This window comes from Notolepis coatsorum, assembly GCF_963971535.1.
Source record: "Notolepis coatsorum genome assembly, chromosome: 15".
NCBI classification, from domain to species: Eukaryota; Metazoa; Chordata; class Actinopteri; order Aulopiformes; family Paralepididae; genus Notolepis; species Notolepis coatsorum.
In genome coordinates, this window is record NC_140179.1 from 15055399 (window position 1) to 15076713 (window position 21315).

At 45.8% G+C, this 21315-nt stretch overlaps 1 protein-coding gene across 1 annotated transcript in view; it reads left to right on the forward strand.

The window, feature by feature from the left end:
* Positions 1–21315, forward strand: part of slc5a6a (solute carrier family 5 member 6a) — a gene marked incomplete at its 3' end in the record, with an annotated part of 79575 nt that overhangs the window by 34459 nt on the left and 23801 nt on the right. Inside the window, exons 5-12 of the mRNA XM_084330563.1 lie at positions 4246–4311; positions 7154–7205; positions 7576–7643; positions 11628–11782; positions 14335–14475; positions 15857–15986; positions 17011–17099; positions 20325–20437. Of these exons, the coding sequence (XP_084186689.1) occupies positions 4246–4311; positions 7154–7205; positions 7576–7643; positions 11628–11782; positions 14335–14475; positions 15857–15986; positions 17011–17099; positions 20325–20437 (814 nt within the window). The remainder of the gene's footprint in view (positions 1–4245; positions 4312–7153; positions 7206–7575; positions 7644–11627; positions 11783–14334; positions 14476–15856; positions 15987–17010; positions 17100–20324; positions 20438–21315) is intronic.

Consider the following 21315-nt stretch of genomic DNA (forward strand, 5'->3'; position numbering starts at 1 on the left):
CCCCGCCCAAGAGAGTGTATACCGCGCTGAGATTGAGAAGCTCATCACAGCGGGACACGTCACAAAGATGGACATTAAAGAGGCTGACCAGACCACTGAATCGTGGTACGTGCCTCACCACAAGGTCCATCACAACGGTAAAGACCGCATAGTATTTAACTGCAGCTACCAGATCGGATCCCAAAATCTGAATAAAGAGTTACTGCCCGGTCCCACACTCGGCCCCTCCCTACTCGGCGTTCTACTCCGCTTCCGCCAGGAAAAGGTGGCCATCAGCGGGGACATTAAAGGAATGTTCCTGCAGGTGAGATTAGTAGAGGAGGACAAGCCCCTGTTACGGTTCCTATGGAGAGAGAAGCCAGGAGATGAGCACCCAGCCATCTACCAATGGGAAGTCCTCCCCTTCGGAACGACGTGCAGCCCCTGCTGTGCTACATTTGCACTACAGAAACATGTAGCAGAGGACCCAGCAGCGGACGAAGAGGTCCGACACAGCGTAAAGAACAGCTTCTACGTAGACAACTGTCTACAAAGCCTTTCAACCCAGGAAGAAGCCGAGGCTCTCCTGATTAAACTCCGCGCCTCATTGATCAAAGGCGGCTTTGATCTCAGGCAGTGGGCCAGCAGCGATCCGCAAGTACTGCGCAGCCTCTCCTCCGAGGACAAGGCAGCCAGCAGCGAGACCTGGATGGCTACAATCCCGGGAGAAGCCCAGGAGATGACCCTGGGATTGGTGTGGCGATTCAAAACAGATTCGCTTCACTACAGACACAAGCCCCTGACTACGGAGCAGGGAAGGCCGGCGGCGGCGCCGACCACCAGACGGAGTGTGTACACAACACTCGCCCGACAATATGACCCGCTAGGATGTATTCTACCGTACACCACCAGGGCAAAAATGATTGTACGAGCATTGTGGGACAAGGACCAGGGCTGGGACGACCCCATTCCTGCACACCTTGCATCCACCTGGAGAGAGTGGGAGATGGAGCTCCACTCACTCCCAGGCGTTAATATGCGCCGAAGCTACTTCCCACCCACGGTGAGGCCAGAGACATGTAAAATGGACTTACACGTCTTCAGTGACGCCTCAGAGGTCGCATACGGATCAGTAGCCTACTTGCGGGCCCAAGAAAAGGGGGGAGAGATCTACACAGCATTTGTCCTCGCCCGCTCGAGAATAGCCCCACGCAAGCAACAATCTATCCCACGTCTAGAGCTCTGCGCAGCCCTAGCCGGAGCGCACCTAGCCACGCTCATCCAACGTGAGCTCACCATACCGGTGTCTAGAACAATCCTGTGGTCAGATTCCACGACAGTACTCGCCTGGATCAAATCGGACTCATGCAAGTACAAAGTCTTCGTGGGAGTCAGAGTCACCGAGATTCAAGACTTAACCGAAGAGTTAACCGGAGAAACAGAGTGGCGCTACGTTGATACAAAACAGAACCCAGCTGACGTCATCACCCGGGGAATGCCCCTAGATGACCTCACCCGTCGCAATGTCTACAGTGACGGCCCAGCATTCCTAAAGCTCCCGGAAGGAGAGTGGCCCACGCCTATCCCGAGGGAAGCCAGTCAGGAGGAGGCTGAGAATAAGAAGCCTGTGTTCTGTGGATTGAGCACTGTTATCTACCCAGTTACCCCCAACACACTCCTGATGGGGCGGCTAGATCCTGCATTACCCCAGACAATGTACCGGCCTGAAGAAGCGAACGGCCGACGAATGTGGAGGTACAGCCAAGTATTAGCCGACAAGTTTTGGAGCAGTTTCCTACTGCACTACCTACCGTCTCTACAGACCCGCCAGAAGTGGGTAAAGGAGAGAGACAATTTGACAGAAGGAACAGTCGTCATGATTATTGATCAATCACTGCCCAGAGCTATGTGGCCGGCCGGCCGCGTAAGCAAAGTGATCACCGGTGCCGACGGCAAGGTCCGAGCAGCTGAAGTGCTCGTCCAGGGTCGCACTTACACCCGTCCCGTGGCGAGGCTCATAGAACTGCCCCGACTCCCAGACACAATCGATGATGACCATGACCCTATAACCCTATGACTTTGTGAAGTTGACTGACCCCTACAGCAAACCCTTATGTGTAAATAGACAACGCGATTAATCTGTCTCTGCTTAACTGATTAGGTCTGGGACCAATCAGGGGGTGACTGTTGTGAAGGGCCAGATTAAACCGAATATATATATTTATTATATATATATATTTAATTGTATTTGTATATTCTCTAATATTCCTTGATATCCCTTGTATATTCCTTGTACAATATGCATTGAATATCCATTCTAGCCTACTGAACATCCCATAATAGTCTCCATTCTACTATTGGTCGAGACCTTGGTGCCAGGCTGCCATACCCCCCAGACCCAGTTCAAACGTACCGCTCAACATGTACGAACAAGTCCTAGTTCCGCGTAGGAATCTGGCTACCGCACCACTAATGGGACTATTTGTTCATAGTGCGTATATATACTGCGCTACTAAAGTAGGACTTCCCTTTTCAGTCCAGTTTCTTACCCTCCAATAGAGTGACAGACGTAAAGCCTCCCCGCGACGCCACGTGTGGGAGTAAGGCCAAGTTCGGCCTACCATCGGTATTGAGACATCGTGTATATTAATATTTGAATAGTCATATTTGGCACTATATCGTCGAGTTGGACGTAGTCTATTAAGCTAATAATAGTCTGTTAATATATAGTGCTTCGTGCGGTGAGAATACTACCGTAGTCAGCACCCCATCGTTTCGGCGGGAAAACTGGCTGCTTAACCAGGATGATCGACCCCATGTGAGATTGCACCCGAGGAGCCCCAGAGCCGACGAGCGAGTGGACCTGTATACCGGATTATTCTACCGACGACAGCCCGCCTTCCCAGGCACGGATTATGCTTTGTATACGTTGATTATTCCATGGATAAAGACCCCCGACACTGCCGTGTGTTGGAACCCCCCCCCCTGGAGAGGACGCAAGGTGAGGAGACGCTCTGCAAGACGAGGTCGCTTCACGTCTCTCCTCCGTGGACCGGAGGACGCCGGCCCACAAAGAGTCCATCTGCTTTCATCTGCGGTCCAAGGATCGCCGGCGCATTGAACGGCACTACAGTGGGTTCACCTGGGATACCCTTGGCCGGATGAGGCAGCCGGACTCTACCCCCCCCCCCTTCCTACTCCTGTCGGCTTACAAGCGACCGGATTAACCCCCCCTAGTGTATCCAGTCTGTAATCATTAAAGTATCATTGCTGTTATTCCTTAAACTATTCCAGGTCGTATATGTACCACCTGCGCCTTCAGAGATTGGACATTCTCTATTGATATACCGACGAATACTCTTGCCATAAAAGTGCATACTAATTCCCATTCATAAATGTGATTGATTTGATTAAGTGCTTGCTCTACACACCATCGCTGTGTAGAAATAAAGACCTATTTCTAATTCGTACATTTGTGTTGGATCCGTTTCATCTACGTGACAGTGTTCATCATAATATATTTATGCCGAGTACTGGGTGGCCGAATATTAAGTACAAAGGTAGTGGTAGTAAGTATCATATCTAGTAATACAGTCAGGGAATTGTACCCCTCAGTTACAGTACCCATTCTGCAATCTGTTAAATAAAGTTTTCATTCATTCAGCCGCCGCGCTCACTGGGGCTATTGATAGCGTCAATTAGTTGTTGTTGTTGTTGTTGGTGCTGCGGATGTGAACGGGGCTGGAGGGGCTTTGGGAGGATGGGAAAGTTATTATTATTATTATTATAATAGTAATTGGCTATCATACGTGCCTAGCTAGCGTTAGCTAAAAGAGCCCTCGCAGTGAAGTTATTATTATTATAGCTATCATACTGCAATATAAACTGAGTTTTATAGTGAAAAGAGCAGCTTTATTTTGGTCAAGATTGAAGGCTCTATATTGCAGGAAATTGCACATACAGGTGTTCATTAAATGTAAAAAAATCTGCCGTGGAGGGGGTCGTGCCGGACCCCCTCCAAACCACCCCTTGCAAAAAAAAAAAAAAAAAAAGAATTAAAAAAAAACTTACACCCCCACTTTCAACTATAACTAGGCGGCCATGTCGAGCCGTACTGTATTGTACCCATTCTGCAATCTGTTAATAAAGTTTTCAATCAATTCATCAATCATGCAAGAGATTCACAAATGCTGACACTGGCACTACTGTAAGTCACTCTGGATCAGAGAAATGCTGAAACTGTCCCCCCATCTTTCTTCTCTGCAGTATCTGGAGCTGCGGTTCAACAAGACCGTTCGCATCTGTGGGACGGTGACCTTCATCTTTCAGATGGTATGTTCCACGTTGTGTCTGTCTCTCTGGATGGGGGTGTGTAGTCATATCATCTGTGTGTCATGTCTGTATTGTTTATACTTATGTGGGACTCAAAACCTTGACCTTCAACTTTCAGATAGTGTGTGTCTTTAAGATTTACTAGCCCTGGGCTGTTTATTTTAAAAGGACCGAAGTGTATATCACTTGCAATGTTTGCTAAAGCCATAGTTGACAGGAAACACACTTGGTCCAGTGAAACCGTCTATTACGGTCAAAATGACACGTCAAAAATGTACACATCATCATTACGAGCAACATCCACTTCAATTCGACTCCATCGACTTCCACTTGCTAACTCTGCCAATTGAGTTAGTATGACGGCCGGCCCAAGCCGGAGGCAACGCCGACAGCCGGATTCGAACCCGGTGTCTCTTGCAAATGCAAATTATTATTATCTTTTAAGTTATTTTGTGCATCACTCTGTTTTGAATTTTATGCAAATTTGCAATGCATGAGGGTCATCCTTTTGTGTTAAATGGCTGCATAAAGCAAGCATTTGTTGACTCATGTTGATAAGAGTATTACAACTTGAGTTAACTATGGACAATCATGCGATTAATCAGATTAAATATTTTAATCGATTGACAGCCTTAATAAATATATGTATGGGAAACTGAACAGCCTCAAATTAAAGCTGAAGGTCTCCACTTTAACATCAGTCATTGTTCCATTTTGAGTATGGAGACAAAACAACAAATGTAAATGTGAGGGATCCTTGCTAAAGATATGTGCAAATATCAGCCCATATCAGCCCATATCACACCATTCTGATTGACAAGCTAAAAGCAATTGGTTTTGATAGTTTATCAGTGAGCTGGATACAATCCTACCTGGAGGGGAGGGAACAGATGGTGGAAGTAAACGGTACCCTATCCCCCCCCCTCACAGTGAGCTGTGGTGTTCCACAAGGAAGCATACTAGGACCGCTACTATTCCTAATTTATGCAAATGACATGTCGTCAGCTTGTGACTGCAACTTGTTCCTGTTTGCGGACGACTCAGCCCTGCTGGTCTCTGACAAGAACAAGTTACAGGTTGAAAAAGCCCTCAGCTCGGAACTAGGCAAAATCTGCATATGGCTCGCCGACAACAAACTATCATTACACATGGGCAAAACAGAGTCCATTCTCTTCGGTTCAAATAACAAACTCAGCAAGACTGACGACTTCTCGGTTACAGTGGGTGACAATATTGTCACAAGGAAAGATGAAATTACCTACCTGGGTTCCATCCTAGAGGCTAATCTTTCCTGTGACAAAATGGCATCCAATGTAATAAAAAAAGTCAACCAACGAACGCGATTCTTGTACCGGATCTCCTCTCTGGTAAACAAGAATACCCTGAAGACTCTAGCAGGAGCACTCATTCAAGGGTACTACGACTATGCTTGCACCTCATGGTACCAAAGCACCTCAAAGGCACTAAAAAACAAATTACAAACATCTCAAAACAAGCTAGTCAGACTACTACTTGACCTGACTCCTAGAACCCACCTCACCCCTGCCCACTTTGACAACCTAGGATGGCTTAGAGTAGACGACAGAGTACAGCAACTTGCAATGGGCCTGGTCTACAAGATACACTACGCGACCAAGGTACCCATGTACATGTCAAAATACTTCCCAAAGGTCAGTGAATACCACGATCACAACACCAGAGGGAGCTCCACAAATCATGTAAAACCCAGATTCGGCTCAAACAAGGGACTAAACACGTTTCGCAATTATGCCACATCAATGTGGAACGCCCTGCCTAAAGCTGTAAAGGAATGTGAATCACTTCCCACCTTCAAAAACACTCTCAAAAAACACCTACGTGAGACTGCAATTCGAAACTGGCCCCTACAAATGTCCTAACCTAGTTGTACAGTAAATGACCAAGTAAGGCTTTGTCAACATTCCAATGTACAGTGTAAAATGTGTGTGTGTCCCCTACCCAACCCCCCCCCCCCCCCCCCCCCCCCCCCCCCCACCTCCAATGTACAGCCCTCACCCAACCCACCCAACCCCACCCCACCAACCTCCTCCAATGTACAGTTTCTACGCCAAATGTATATACACTCCTTTTCTGGACACTTTTGTATCACAAACAGTACTGTATTTGCAAATCTGATATGTCATAAATGTATAGATGTAGCAGTACTGTCTATCTGTATGTCATGTATGTCATATATGTTATGATGAATTGAAAATGGGGGACCCTGGTGGAAACAAGACGAAAGTCTTTCTCTGGTCTGCATCCCCTTAACAATTGTATGTATTGAGATGTACTGTACTGTACCCATTCTGCAATCTGTTAATAAACTTTTCAATCAATCAATCAATCAAGCCCATATATCAATTTTGGCAATATTGGCATTGGCCCCAGTATCGGCTAGTTTTTACTATAGTCTTGGTTTTATGAATTCATTTAATTTTAGCCTTGCTCTGTCTTTGTTTTGATCATTAATTAAAGTTTTGAATAATTTCACTGGTTCTGTTTGGCAAAATGGTGCAAGACAGTGTAGGGGTATTTAGTTTCAAGCAGTGTCATTCAGGCTAAGCAGCTGTTAAGTAATGCACCTCTCTCTGTCTATCTCTCTTTCTCCCTCTCTACTCCCCTCTCTTTCTCTCCCCCATCCCTCTATTTCTCTGTCTATCTCTCTGTCTGTCTATCTCTCTCTGTCTGTCTCTTTCTCTCTCTCCTCCCCTCTCTCTCCCCATCCCTCGATTTCTCTGTCTCTGTCTCTCTCTCTCTCTCTCTCTCTCTCTCTCTCTCTCTCTCTCTCTCTCTCTCTCTCTCTCTCTCTGTCTCTCTCTAGGTCATCTACATGGGGGTAGTTCTTTATGCACCAGCCTTGGCTCTCAATGCAGGTAAACACCAGAGATGCTTCTAGTTTGTCAGGCTCAACATTAATATACTGTAGATTATTATCAATTATTGATTGACTAGTTTTAACAATATTTATATACTGTAGCTTATCACTTTGATTGACTAGTTTTAACAACATTAATATACTGTAACCATGTGAGGTTTTGCTCACTACTCTACAGCACTCCTTTTAAATGGATGCAGAAATTCCCAAATGTCTGACGATGACAAGTTGCCATACTTTAAGCTATGCAAGGGAACCCCAAATGGGACAGATCAATTTCAGCCAGGGTTGAAATGGTTAAATAAGTGTTTTATTGATCCGTCAGTGTGACCTATGTTTTCTAACGAGATCCCTGTGCTCACTTGTAGTGACTGGCTTTGACCTGTGGGGGGCAGTACTGGCCATGGGACTGGTATGCACGCTATACACTACTCTGGTAAGTCACTAGACTAGGTTTGATGTTGAGCCAGAAGGTGTCTTGTGGCTTACATCAGTATTTGCAATGACCTTTTCTGCTTAACACTTTAGTTGCCAGAGGGCGAGTTTAGGCGTCCTTCCCCGCCATGCTCAAGTTGCCGAAGACGCCGTAACTCGTCTTTGATATCAATATTTCAAAAATCTGTGATCGGAATCATATTTTCCATCCGCAGCCTTCACACACAGTTCAGAGCTCCTCTCAATCCTCTAGCGGTTCAAGAGCGCCATCTGGTGGCCGATCGGCAGAAGCGCCAAACAGGAAGTGATGTGGCTGAAGTGCTGATCACCCATATTACTTCCGGCCACTCTCTATAGCTCCCGCGACTCCATCTTGACACAATACATAGCGATCCGTTGCCAATAACTCGATAAACAACATGATTTGGACGTATATACCATTATACAACCTGGAAATGGACCGGGTATTTTTACATCCCATAATGGAAAACTGATCGCCCAACGGCCCGCGGAGACTGGGGTGAGTTTTAGCGTGTAATATTTCCGTGTTCGATACTAACTGATCTGATGAACATATGTCCCACATTAGATGAATGGTATAACGCTGCCCACGGAATTATAAACGCCCCCTCGCCCATCCGGTCAACATCAGATGACGTGTAGTAACTTCCAGAAGTACTTCCAGTTGGAATTTTTTATATCGTGCTGATTGCTATCAAACTGTATTTCATCATCAATATAATGCATTTGGGGCTATAAATCACGTTCTGGAGAAAGCTGCAGAAAGAGATGAAAACATACTTATACTTTAGATCATATTTTAGTATGAATATGTGAATGAAAAAGTTTAACGTTGCTACACCATGAACAATACATATAGGACCTTGAATGGGCCCTAATAATGGCAATCTAGCAATAGAATTTAAAAAGTTATAGCCCTGCAAAGAAGGGGAACTTCTCCATGTTAAATAGAGCTGGCAACGGATGGTATATCATGAATTTAGCCTTAGGCAATCAAAGTGTTAATTAGGAATTGGGAAGGTTGCAGTGAGCATGGTCGTTGGTATTAGCCTGGATGCCATGCGGGTCATGAAGTGGTTGTTGGTATTAGCCTGGATTAGGGATGCATCGATCTGACTTTTTCAGTCCTGATACCGATACCTGGGTTTGGGTATCGGCCAATACCGATACCGATCCGATACCCATTGTCCAATTTTCTTTCTCCAAAAAAGTTTACAAATATATAATTTAATCCACGTTTTTTTTTTTTTTTTTTTTTTATATGTTTAGTATTTAAGAATTGTAAAGGATCACAAGTGTGTTTTTGATTTGTTGTAAACAAAGACAGAAAATAAACTTCATTCATTAAATTAATAAACTGTATGCCTCACTGTCACTGTGTGGAAGAGACTGGGATCATTCTTTTGTGCAAGGCAACATCAGGCTTGACTTAAAACATTACTTTCCTAACTTAGTGAAACTAAATGTAACAAATTAACACATAGATATAAATGTACTGAATGGTTATTTCTTATTTTATTTATTATTAAAATAAAAAATCCGATATATATATATTTTTTTACCGATACCCGAGCCAGCTATTTTACTGATATCGGCGGCCGATACCGATTAGGGATGGGTACCGTTCACATTTGAACCGATACAGTACCGGTACCGGTACCCAACGGTACCTTTTCAAATAACCACACTTTCGACCGTTTTCGGCTTGCCATTGCCCCGACTGCTTTGTTGTTGAATCAAGTCAAATCCTAGGTAAGCGTATATTGTGCGTGTGAACGTTGACATGAAAAGAAAAAGAAAAGAAAAGTGTAAAAAATATATATTTAAAAAAAAAATTGCAGTACCGACAACGGTATCTCACGTGAATCGATACTCGGTAGTACCGACGTGTTTCGGTAAGTACCTTTAAAAGTACCGAATTCGGTACCCATCCCTATACCTAGCCTGGATGCCATGCGGGTCATGAAGTGGGCGTGGTCGTTGGTATTAGCCTGGATGCCCCACATGAAGCCTATCAAACGGTTTCGAACCAGCAGGGTTTTCCCTGGTGTTTGGAGAAACCTAGATGGGGTTGTTAGTGAGGTATCCGTAGGCTTCGCACTGGGAAGATCACATAACGCCATACAGGCAAAAGTAAAGTCTTATTGAAATGAATTCAGATTCCCTCATTCAATGAAAAGCCATGAACCTTTTAAGCCCGATCGGGCCGGTACCGGGTCGAGATTTATTTCACGTCACAAATAGATACAGTCCGTATTAAGTGATGTGTTTCTTTTTCAAATGTAAGACCCGAACCCTATCAAAACGGCAGTCAAAGTGTATATTTTCAGCACTACATTTGTTTAGCAATGATTTTAAGCTTGTAAAAATCTCTGCGCATTGCATCGGAAACCGGATGATTTAGACATGAGGACATGACGCCATCATGAAATTGTTGTAGTGCTAAGAAAGAGGAGACCCAGGGCTTTCGATGGACATCGAGATTCCATAAAACTACACTAGCCAGCTCACACCAGCCACAGTCAAAGCTGCAGCCGCTTGACGTGAAAAATAAATATTGACGGGATTTTCGTGTTTATATCTCATGGGTCGAACAAACCTCAACATTTTTGCCATAACATACAATGTACATTGTTTCTTTACCTTTCTGTGAATGTCTAGCAAAAAAACAAGTCTCAATCTGGCAAAAAATGGCAGAGCTATGGACATTATACAAAAGTAACTGTACTTACAGTTATATATAAATATGTTTAGGGCTTAACAAGTTAAACAGAATTCATCCAGAAGACATTTGCAAATATTTACCTTTTTATGGCGACATTTGAAACCCTACAGGTTGAAGCAGAACATTAAAGGTACAGGCCTCCCAGTCTCATAATTAACTTCATGAGTTAAGTCTTTCTGTACTGTTACCTTTATCATTTTATAATCATTTGATAATGAGATGTCTTACTACTATATGATGGAATAGAAATGCCTTAACTGCTGAATAGTGTATTCCTACTAAGGCTGTCCCCGAAGCCGTTTTTTGGGATTCGAACTTCGTCAGGGTTTTACGAACGGACGTTCGAACCTTTGTTTTTAATTTAAAAAAATATATAAAAAAATAAATATTTAAATAAAAATGTTAATTTAGGGGAGCTCCAGTAGCTCACCGCGTATCTCGGCGCTATTTCGGCGTCGGGGACAACCGTGCGCGTCACGGATCTGGGGTACACGAGTTCGACTCCCGGACTCGCCGTATTTTCTCAGTGTCTTTCCCCCGATCTATATCCTATTCAACCTGTTTCTGTCGGTCATGCTTGACCAGAAAAAGCGATAAACGCTAAAAAGAACCAGCTGACTGGTCAAAGTTTTTTTTTTAATTTAGATTTTTTATTTTTTTTAATAAATATCCTCAAACTAAATCCTCAATTTGAATAAAGTGATTAATCTGATTGAATTAGTCTTTTTTTATTTGTATTAAATCAACTTTCTTTAACTCATTCAGCGCCAGTCACGATGATAGTCGGGTTATCTCGCCATCGCTTGAGTGCCAGACCCGAGTATAGTCGGGTTTTAATCGTTATTTCTTTTATTAGCGATATCCATTCATTTTCATCCATCCAGCCTGATGTTATCGTTGGGAATGGGTCTGAGCTCGCAAAAGGGTAAATACCGCCACCTACGCCTTCCAGTTGGTATTGCACCCCATTGGGAATGGTCTAGTTTATTTCCTGGGACAATCCAAGCCGTGCGGGCGTGGTTTAAATACTCAGACGAGGTAGGCAGATACACAGATGCATCTGCTCCCCTCAATATGCAATGCACGGACCTCCGTGCCCAGTACTTCAAATGGCGATGAGATAATTGGATTAGTTCTTTTGCATTACATCAGATACAAGGTAAGAACACTATATATAAATTTGATCGTTGATCTGATATGTCTTTCTACCGCGATCGCGGCTGTGTGTGTGTGTGGCAGGGGGGTCTGAAGGCGGTGATCTGGACCGATGTGTTCCAGACCGTGGTGATGTTTGCTGGCCAGCTGGCGGTCATCGTGGTGGGGGCCAGTCAGGCGGGGGGCATGGCCGAGGTCTGGAGGAAGGCCGTCAACGGCAGCCGCATCGCCAGCCTGGAGTGAGTAGCCAGAGGATCCTTCTTATTAGGGCTGGGCGATATTATCGGCCGATATCGGCATTAAAATGTAAGGTTTAAAAAAATATATATATTTATTTTATTATTTTTTTTTTTTATTTAACCATTATTTACCCAAGCAAGCAAGTAAGAACAAATTCTTATTTTATTTATTGTCAAAAGTATGCATAATGTTGTGTTAATAATTCCACAACAAGAGATATGTAATGTTAATTACCTGAAATTATTCCGTTTTTGGGGGGGGGAAACCCTGCATATATCGGTATCGGTTGATATCGGTATCGGAAATTAAGAGTTGGACAATATCGGTATATCGGATATCGGTTAAAAAGCCAATATCGAACATCCCTACTTCTTATTATACATTCTGTTATGACAGTCAGTTGACTCCACAAATCCCTTACAGTGGGGGATGACATTTAGTTTAGACGATGGTTTTGATTGATGCAGGCAGTAATGGATGGAGGAGGACCGCAGATGACATCACATCATAAATCCATGTCTACAGACTGTATGGATTAATGTTGTGTTTTATTTTTTCAAATGTAGCCAAGAGTAAAGACCCTAAACCTGTCAAAACAGCAGTCATAGTGTCTATTTTCAACAATACGTTTGTTTACCAATAGGTTAAAGTGTTATTAACACAATCTGCGCCAAGAACGAGTTAACTTGTTATTGCCCGCCATGCGTTGAGCGCCAACAACGAGTTAACTCGTTTTTGGGATCGTTATTTCGTTTATTCGCTATATATATTCATAATTCATGGCTGCAGCCTCTGCAGACCCTTCAGACCCTGTCTGAGCTGGCAGACGGTCAACACCGCCCTCTACTGCCTTGCGGAGCTATTGCACTCAATTGGAAATGGTCTGGTGTGTTTTCTGAGCCGATCTGAGCCGTGGGGGCGGGGTTTAAATACTCAGGCGAGGCAGGCCTTTACAACGATGTCATGGAACACTAACCCCGCCCGCCCGTTCATGTGTAACGCTCTGTAATGTCGGGGACAGGATCGCTGTGGATAACTGGAATGGCGATCAGATAATTGGATTATCTTTTTTGCATTACATCAGAGACAAGGTAAGAACACTATATATAAAATCTTGCGTTGATCTGATATTTCTCTCTCCCGCGATCAAAGCTATCTGTGTGGACCGTGTTGTGCTTTCTACCGTTGGCTGCGGTGGGGGGGGGGGACCCGCTACGAGGGCCATTTCATGTATGCACGAGGAGATATAATAATGTTAATCTAGCGTTGATTTCAGGATGATTAGATAATCAGCCGAAAAACTGGATTACACTAAAATGCCTTTTTCTCGTCTTTTCCTGGAATGACTCAGAATCACCCAAACCATACTCATATTCAAAACGGTATAAAACGGAAATGTACGGATGAAAAAACAATCTGTTTTTTGCATGTTGACCAGAAGCAACTCACTGACAGCTGACGGCGTTATTAGATCCATAGCTATAATATAAAATATAGTTTTAGGACTCGCAAGTCTGGCATTCTAAAACTATATCCATTGAATAAAGACCTGGCGCTGAAGGTGGATCAGCGCCCCCTGCTGCTGGCGGTCAATGTGTTAATGAAATATCAGTTCAGGAATTGTATTCATATGCAAGCGAATTTCGACCGGAAATAAATGTGAGCGGCCATCTTGTTGTAATCATTATGATGAAGGAAAGACGGGGCTTTTCAATGAGCGTCGGAATTTTGAAAAACAACATTACCCAGCTCATGCCAGCTTCTGTCAATCAAATTACTTGTGGAATAACTTTTTATTTCTCTTATTTTTCTGGATACCACACAACTGAACGTTATTGGCATAGATTTTCTGAAAATAGGGCTAGGGCTTAACTGGTTAAACACCTTTGATAAACGTGTTGTGAGTGTAACTCTCTGCCCTTCTAACCTGTGCAGCCTGAACCCTGACCTCTAACCTGTGTAGCCTGAACCCTGACCTCTAACATGTGTAGCCTGAACCCTGACCTCTAACCTGTGTAGCCTGAACCCTGACCTCTAACCTGTGTAGCCTGAACCCTGACCTCTAACATGTGTAGCCTGAACCCTGACCTCTAACCTGTGTAGCCTGAACCCTGACCTCTAACCTGTGTAGCCTGAACCCTGACCTCTAACCTGTGTAGCCTGAACCCTGACCTCTAACCTGTGTAGCCTGAACCCTGACCTCTAACCTGTGTAGCCTGAACCCTGACCTCTAACCTGTGCAGCCTGAACCCTGACCTCTAACCTGTGTAGCCTGAACCCTGACCTCTAACCTGTGCAGCCTGAACCCTGACCTCTAACCTGTGCAGCCTGAACCCTGACCTCTAACTTGTGCAGCCTGAACCCTGACCTCTAACCTGTGCAGCCTGAACCCTGACCTCTAACCTGTGCAGCCTGAACCCTGACCTCTAACCTGTGTAGCCTGAACCCTGACCTCTAACCTGTGCAGCCTGAACCCTGACCTCTAACCTGTGCAGCCTGAACCCTGACCTCTAACCTGTGCAGCCTGAACCCTGACCTCTAACCTGTGCAGCCTGAACCCTGACCCGTTGGAGCGCCACACCTTCTGGACGCTGGGCGTGGGCGGGGTCTTCCTGATGCTGGCGCTGTACGGCGTCAACCAGGCCCAGGTCCAGCGGTACCTGAGCGCCCGTTCCGAGAGAGAGGCCGTCATGTAAGTTCCATCAGAATCATCGGATAATCATCATAATATATATATAAAGCAAAAAAAACATAATCTTTTAAAAAGTAACAAACTCAAAGTCGATCTAGATTTAATTCACCATGTTAACCATTTCACTGCCACACGACAGCCGGTTAACCCTTTCACTTTAACAATACAGATCCGCGGAGCTAATGATGCTAGTGATGGAGCATCGCCGTCGGTTGTGTGGTAGTAAAGGGTTAACCCTCTGTCGTGTGGCAGTGAAAGGGTTAAAGGGTTACTTGGGACATTATGAATTTCAAGTCAATTCGTCCTTTATTAATCCCCTTGGGGAAATTCTAAAGTTTGAGTTGGTTATTTTATTCACAATTCACACATTTCTACAGTTCGTACTTCAGTTTCTCTGAAATGGAACGCTAGCATTGTTAGCTTTTCCTCATTTGAAATCATGGGACACAGGTAACTGGCAGCTTGGTGCCCCACGGCTTCAATAAGGAATGCTAACCATGTTAAGATGCCATTTCCAAAATTAAGTTAAGTTGGAGACTGTGAGTTTAAAGGGGAACTATCTTATAAATGGCCTTTTTCAGTGTTTAGCATTGTTTCCTAGCTATGTGGACTTATATTAATATGATCTATGTCTCTAATTCTCATATTGGCGCATTCTTCCAATTCTCCTCTCACAATATTCACCCTCACTGAACTGAGTCATTTGAAAATGTGCTGATTTGTGATGTCAGAGAGACACCGCTGCATGATGATGTTCAGGCGAGGCAGTGGTTTACCATTGTGGTTGGAGCCCAGGCTCAAAACGGCTTAAGATCTTGAGGTAGAAAAATGCTGTTTTTGAGGACTTGATTAGAAATACAAAACAATGAATAAAAAAAAAAAAAAATTACAGAGGTGTTCCATAAACTGACAGGAATTGTGTAAAAGTGCCCAAATAGTGAAAGAAATAGTAAAATAGTTCCCCTTTAAATGGTTAACACGACACATCACTTGACTGAATCTCGGTCGTTAAAGATCCCAGGATGCCTATAGTAAAGAGTAGGGGGTTCCCCGATGTTCCTGGCCAAATTTCCAATCAGGTCTCTGACATCAAGGCCACCTAATCATCCCTCCCCCCTTAATTGGCTGATATCAATCCCTGTCTCCTGAGCCGTTCAGCCATTGTGTAGTGTGATGTGTGCCTGGTGCCAGTGTATGGCAGCCATTGAGCCTGCGTAGCCCAAGGTTGGGTGCTACCAGTGGTGGTGAAGGAGGCCATTTCCACCCTACATTGTGAAGCGCTTTGAGTGTCTAGAAAAGCGCTATATAAATGTAATGAATTATTATTGTTATTATTATCACTTGACCAAATAAACACGTACCCCCCCTGTTGTCCTTCCAGGTCCTGTTACGTGGTGTTTCCATGTCAACAGATCGTGTTGTGTCTGGGCTGTCTCATGGGCCTGGTGATGTTCGCCCGCTACGGAGAGGACAGCCCTCTGGACAAGGGCTACGTCAAGACCAACGACCAGGCGAGTGGCGCTCTGCAACAGTACGCTTTGTTTAATCTCAATCCAGTCGAAAGAAAAACTCATCGAAAGTTTAATGGGGGTGCGGCTGAGTGGCGCAGTGGGCAAGGCGCTCGCCACTAACGCAGGAGATGCTGGTATCGATCCCAGCTCTCGCCGTTGCTACCGGCTTGGCCGGCCGTCATACTAACACAATTGGCAGTGTTAGAGGGTGGGAAAGCCGGTGGGTGGGGATTGGACGTTGTGGACAGCGACTCCTACAGGTCGGTTGGGTGACGCCGGTACGGCGGAAACAGGAAGTATCGGGGGCAGCGTGAGCCTCCCACGTGTTACTCCTCGCCACTGAGAGTTCGAGCTGTTGCGGTGAAAAGATGCGACAGGCTGCCTCCTCGTGTACCGGAGGGGACACGTGATGCAAGGCTTCTATCCTCACTACAGCCGACCAGTGGGAGGCATAGTCTAGCAATGTTCAAGACAGGGGAGGGAAGAATTGGAAATACGAAATTGGGATGGGAGAAAAATAGAAAAATAAGGAGAAAAAGTGGATACAAAAAATAAAAAAAGTTTAATGGGGACCCTCCCCTGTTCTCCACTTGTCTAGTGACAGTCGACCACTGGTTCCCATCTCTCCTAAACACGGCCATAGTCGTCTATCCCTTTCACTGCCACACTACCAAAGGGTTAACCCTTTCACTGTGACAATACAGAAGGTTAACCCTTTCACTGCCACACTACCAAATGGTTAACCCGTTCACTGTGACAATACAGAAGGTTAACCCTTTCACTGCCACACTACCAAATGGTTAACCCGTTCACTGTGACAATACAGAAGGTTAACCCTTTCACTGCCACACGACAAAGGGTTAACCCTTTCACGACCACACTACAGAAGGTTAACCCTTTACTATCACACTACAGGCGGTTAACCGTCTGTAGTGTGATAGTAAAGGGTTAGTGGTGTGGTAGTTGGAGGGCTATTGTTGGGCGCCGTGGCACTATTCTGACGTCCAGTTTCCCCCCCTTGCAGATGGTGCTGTACTTTGTAATGGATGTATTCCAGGACCTTCCTGGGCTCCCAGGCCTGTTTGTGGCCTGCCTTTTCAGTGGAGCTCTCAGGTAGGCATCCCAACAAACCTGCCTCTTCAGTGGAGCTCTCAGGTAGGCATCCCAACAAACCTGCCTCTTCAGTGGAGCTCTCAGGTAGGCATCCCAACAAACCTGCCTCTTCAGTGGAGCTCTCAGGTAGGCATCCCAACAAACCTGCCTCTTCAGTGGAGCTCTCAGGTAGGCATCCCAACAAACCTGCCTCTTCAGTGGAGCTCTCAGGTAGGCATCCCAACAAACCTGCCTCTTCAGTGGAGCTCTCAGGTAGGCATCCCAACAAACCTGCCTCTTCAGTGGAGCTCTCAGGTAGGCATCCCAACAAACCTGCCTCTTCAGTGGAGCTCTCAGGTAGGCATCCCAACAAACCTGCCTCTTCACTGGAGCTCTCAGGTAGGCATCCCAACAAACCTGCCTCTTCAGTGGAGCTCTCAGGTAGGCATCCCAACAAACCTGCCTCTTCAGTGGAGCTCTCAGGTAGGCATCCCAACAAACCTGCCTCTTCAGTGGAGCTCTCAGGTAGGCATCCCAACAAACCTGCCTCTTCAGTGGAGCTCTCAGGTAGGCATCCCAACAAACCTGCCTCTTCAGTGGAGCTCTCAGGTAGGCATCCCAACAAACCTGCCTCTTCAGTGGAGCTCTCAGGTAGGCATCCCAACAAACCTGCCTCTTCACTGGAGCTCTCAGGTAGGCATCCCAACAAACCTGCCTCTTCAGTGGAGCTCTCAGGTAGGCATCCCAACAAACCTGCCTCTTCAGTGGAGCTCTCAGGTAGGCATCCCAACAAACCTGCCTCTTCAGTGGAGCTCTCAGGTAGGCATCCCAACAAACCTGCCTCTTCACTGGAGCTCTCAGGTAGGCATCCCAACAAACCTGCCTCTTCAGTGGAGCTCTCAGGTAGGCATCCCAACAAACCTGCCTCTTCACTGGAGCTCTCAGGTAGGCATCCCAACAAACCTGCCTCTTCAGTGGAGCTCTCAGGTAGGCATCCCAACAAACCCACTTAACTCTCAGCCCACGACTCACTGAGTAGCATTCACTGCTCAGAGCTGGTCCCTCCGTAACGTTGGGTTATACTATACTATATTTGTACGTCCACGATATATACACATACAAAAAAATATATATATATATATTGGTCCGGATATAAGACAGCCGTCTTTATAAGACGACTCCTCTTTTTCAAGAATTTTTTTTCAAAAAAAAAAAAAAACTTTTCCGGAGACCAAATTATTTTATTTGAAAAGAATGATAATAAAACACATTGTTGTGGCGGTATTCACTCTACAGTCACAAGACTTCAAACAAAACACCCGGATGCATTTATTTTATATGTCAGCCATGTCAAACTCGATAAGACCCTGGCCAACTTCACCCAGTATGTCACCTGCAAAACCAGGGGAACAAAACACTGGATCTGCTGTATGTTAACGTCAAGGAGGCGTGGGCGGGTGTCAGGAGGATGACAAGGTTCAAACAGCAGGGCATGACTGTGGTTTTCCAAATGATGGGATTTCCTGTTGGCACCCATGTCTGGCCAAGGGGTTAAAAATGGTAAAATCTGCCATTTTGAAATCCAAGATGATGTACTTTAGAGTTAGAGTTATCCTCTCCGATAAATAAGCCCATATTTGAATTCCCCACAAAAAAACACATTTTAGACACCCCTCATGTTAAGAATTGTCACACAAAACGCTGCTCGGGGTCTTTGTTGACCATGACCTGCATTAAATGTGACACCGCGCGAGGAGAGTTTGAGATTAGCCCTTGATGCCATCGCCATCTTGTGGTGAAAACGATGGCACAGATAGACGCACATTTTGAGGAGAGACTGGCAAATGAAGTACAGAAATACAGACATTTATATGATACATCACTCCGGGACTATAAAAAGCTGGCGCCACTAGCTGTATGTATCTGTAAACTGGCGCGAGACATGTAGGAAATTGGTCCGTGGAGGTCCGCTGAGGTACGATCGACTATGAAAGCTCAATGAGTCCAGTGGACCTCCGCGGAGTCCAGTCCGTGTACGGTCCGCTCGACTATGGGAAGGGCTTAAGTCTCATATTGTCTGTTCCTCTCCCACCTCCCTTCTCTCCCCCACATCCCTTCTCTCTCCTGTTCCTCCCTTCTCTCTCCCTCCTCTCTCCCACCTCCCTCCTCTCCCTCCTCCCTCCTCTCTCCATTCTCCCTCCTCTCTCCCACCTCCCTCCTCTCTCTCTCCCTCCTCCCACCTCTCTCCCTTCTCCCTCTCTCCCACCTCCCTCCTCTCTCTCCCTCCTCCCTCTCCTCCCTCCTCTCCCTCCTCCCTCCTCTCTTTCCTATCTCCCTCCTCTCTCTCTCCCTCCTCTCTCCCTCCTCTCTCCTCTCTCTCCCTCCTCCCCCTCCCTCCTCTCTCTCCTATCTCCCTCCTCTCTCCCTTCTCTCTCTCTCCCTCCTCCCTCCTCTCTCTCTCCCACCTCCCTCCTCTCCCTCCTCCCTCCTCTCTCTCTCCCTCCTCTCTCCCTCCTCTCTCCTCTCTCTCTCCCTCCTCCCCCTCCCTCCTCTCTCTCCTATCTCCCTCCTCTCTCCCTTCTCTCTCTCTCCCTCATCCCTCCTCTCTCTCTCCCACCTCCCTCCTCTCCCTCCTCCCTCCTCTCTCTCTCCCTCCTCTCTCTCCTATCTCCCTCCTCTCTCCCTCCTCTCTCTCTCCCTCTCTCTCTCCCTCCTCTCCCTCCTCCCCCTCCCTCCTCTCTCTCCTATCTCCCTCCTCTCTCTCCCTCCTCTCTATCTCCCTCCTCTCTCTCTCCCTCCTCCCTCCTCTCTCTCTCCCTCCTCTCCCTCATCCCCCTCCCTCCTCTCCCTGCTCTCTCTCCCTCCTCCCTCCTCTCCCTCCACCCTCCTCTCTCCTATCTCCCTCCTCTCTCTCTCCCTACTCTCCCTCCTCTCTCTCCTCTCTCCCTCCTTTCCCTCCTCCCTCCTCTCTCTCCCTCCTCTCCCTCCTCCCTCCGCTCTATCCTCTCCCTTCTCTCCCTCCTCCCTCCTCTCTCTCCCCCTCCTCCCTCCTCTCTCTCCCTCCTCCCTCCTCTCTCTCTCCCTCCTCTCCCACCTCTCTCCCTCCTCCCTCCTCTCTCCTATCTCCCTCCTCTCCCTCCTCTCTCTCCCTCCTCTCTCCTCTCCCACCTCTCTCCCTCCTCCCTCCTCTCTCCTTCCTCTCTCTCTCTCTCCCTCCTCCCTCCTCTCCCTCCTCCGGTCCTGTAGCACCATCTCGTCAGCCTTCAACTCCCTGGCCACCGTCACCCTGGAGGACCTGATCAAGCCCCACTTCCCCGACATGACGGAGGCCAAGGCCACGCTGGTCTCCAAGGGCCTGGGTGAGATGGATCTCAGAAAAGGCTCCGTTTGTTTATTGTATTTTCATTTTTCATTTATTTAATTACTGTATCAGTACTACGTACCGAAGATGTGAGTTGCATGTATTTAATGTCATGTTTGTTTATTTATTTTAATTTTCTTTATATATAATTATAATTTTTTTGTAATCCGTCAGAGATGTAAGCCTTGGGCCTGTTTGTGTTGCTTTACCTTTTTGTATTTTTGTTTGTATTAGTATTTCAATTTCAATCTTTCAATTTCAATGTCTTTTGTCGTTTGTGTAAAAAGGGAAAATATCAATAAAAATATCTAAAAAAAAAAAAAGGCCTTTTCCCAACCCATTGTAAATCAGAATATAGATCTGTTTTTACTAGTGTTTACAAACCCTACCAAGGTAAACAAACCTAATACAGCCAGAAAATACAGCAAACTGCTGTCTAGTGTTGGTCCTTGTACCAAGATCTAAGTCCATCAACAAGAGAATAAAAAAATGTCTCCGACAATACTGAAGAGGATATTTCTCGCCACACAAACCTTATTTTTGCATACTATCATGCACCCAAATCCATCTAAATTGTACCTACTGTACTAGCCTACGGTATTTGATTTAGCGTACATTCTCTTCCATTCACCTGGAGAGTTGACTTGGTTTGTTGTGTGACTGAGCACTACACTGTAATGTACTGTCACTGCACTGTACTTACAAACCCATACAGCTGGTGGGAGTTTTCAGAATCAATCCAGCCGGCAGGGATTTCAGCAATAATTTGATCCAGTTGGTACATGCTCTAAATCTGATCATAACGATCGATTGAGGGCAGAACACAACACAGAGAGACCAGGGGGGGGGGATTATGATTTTGTGTAGTTTATGTTT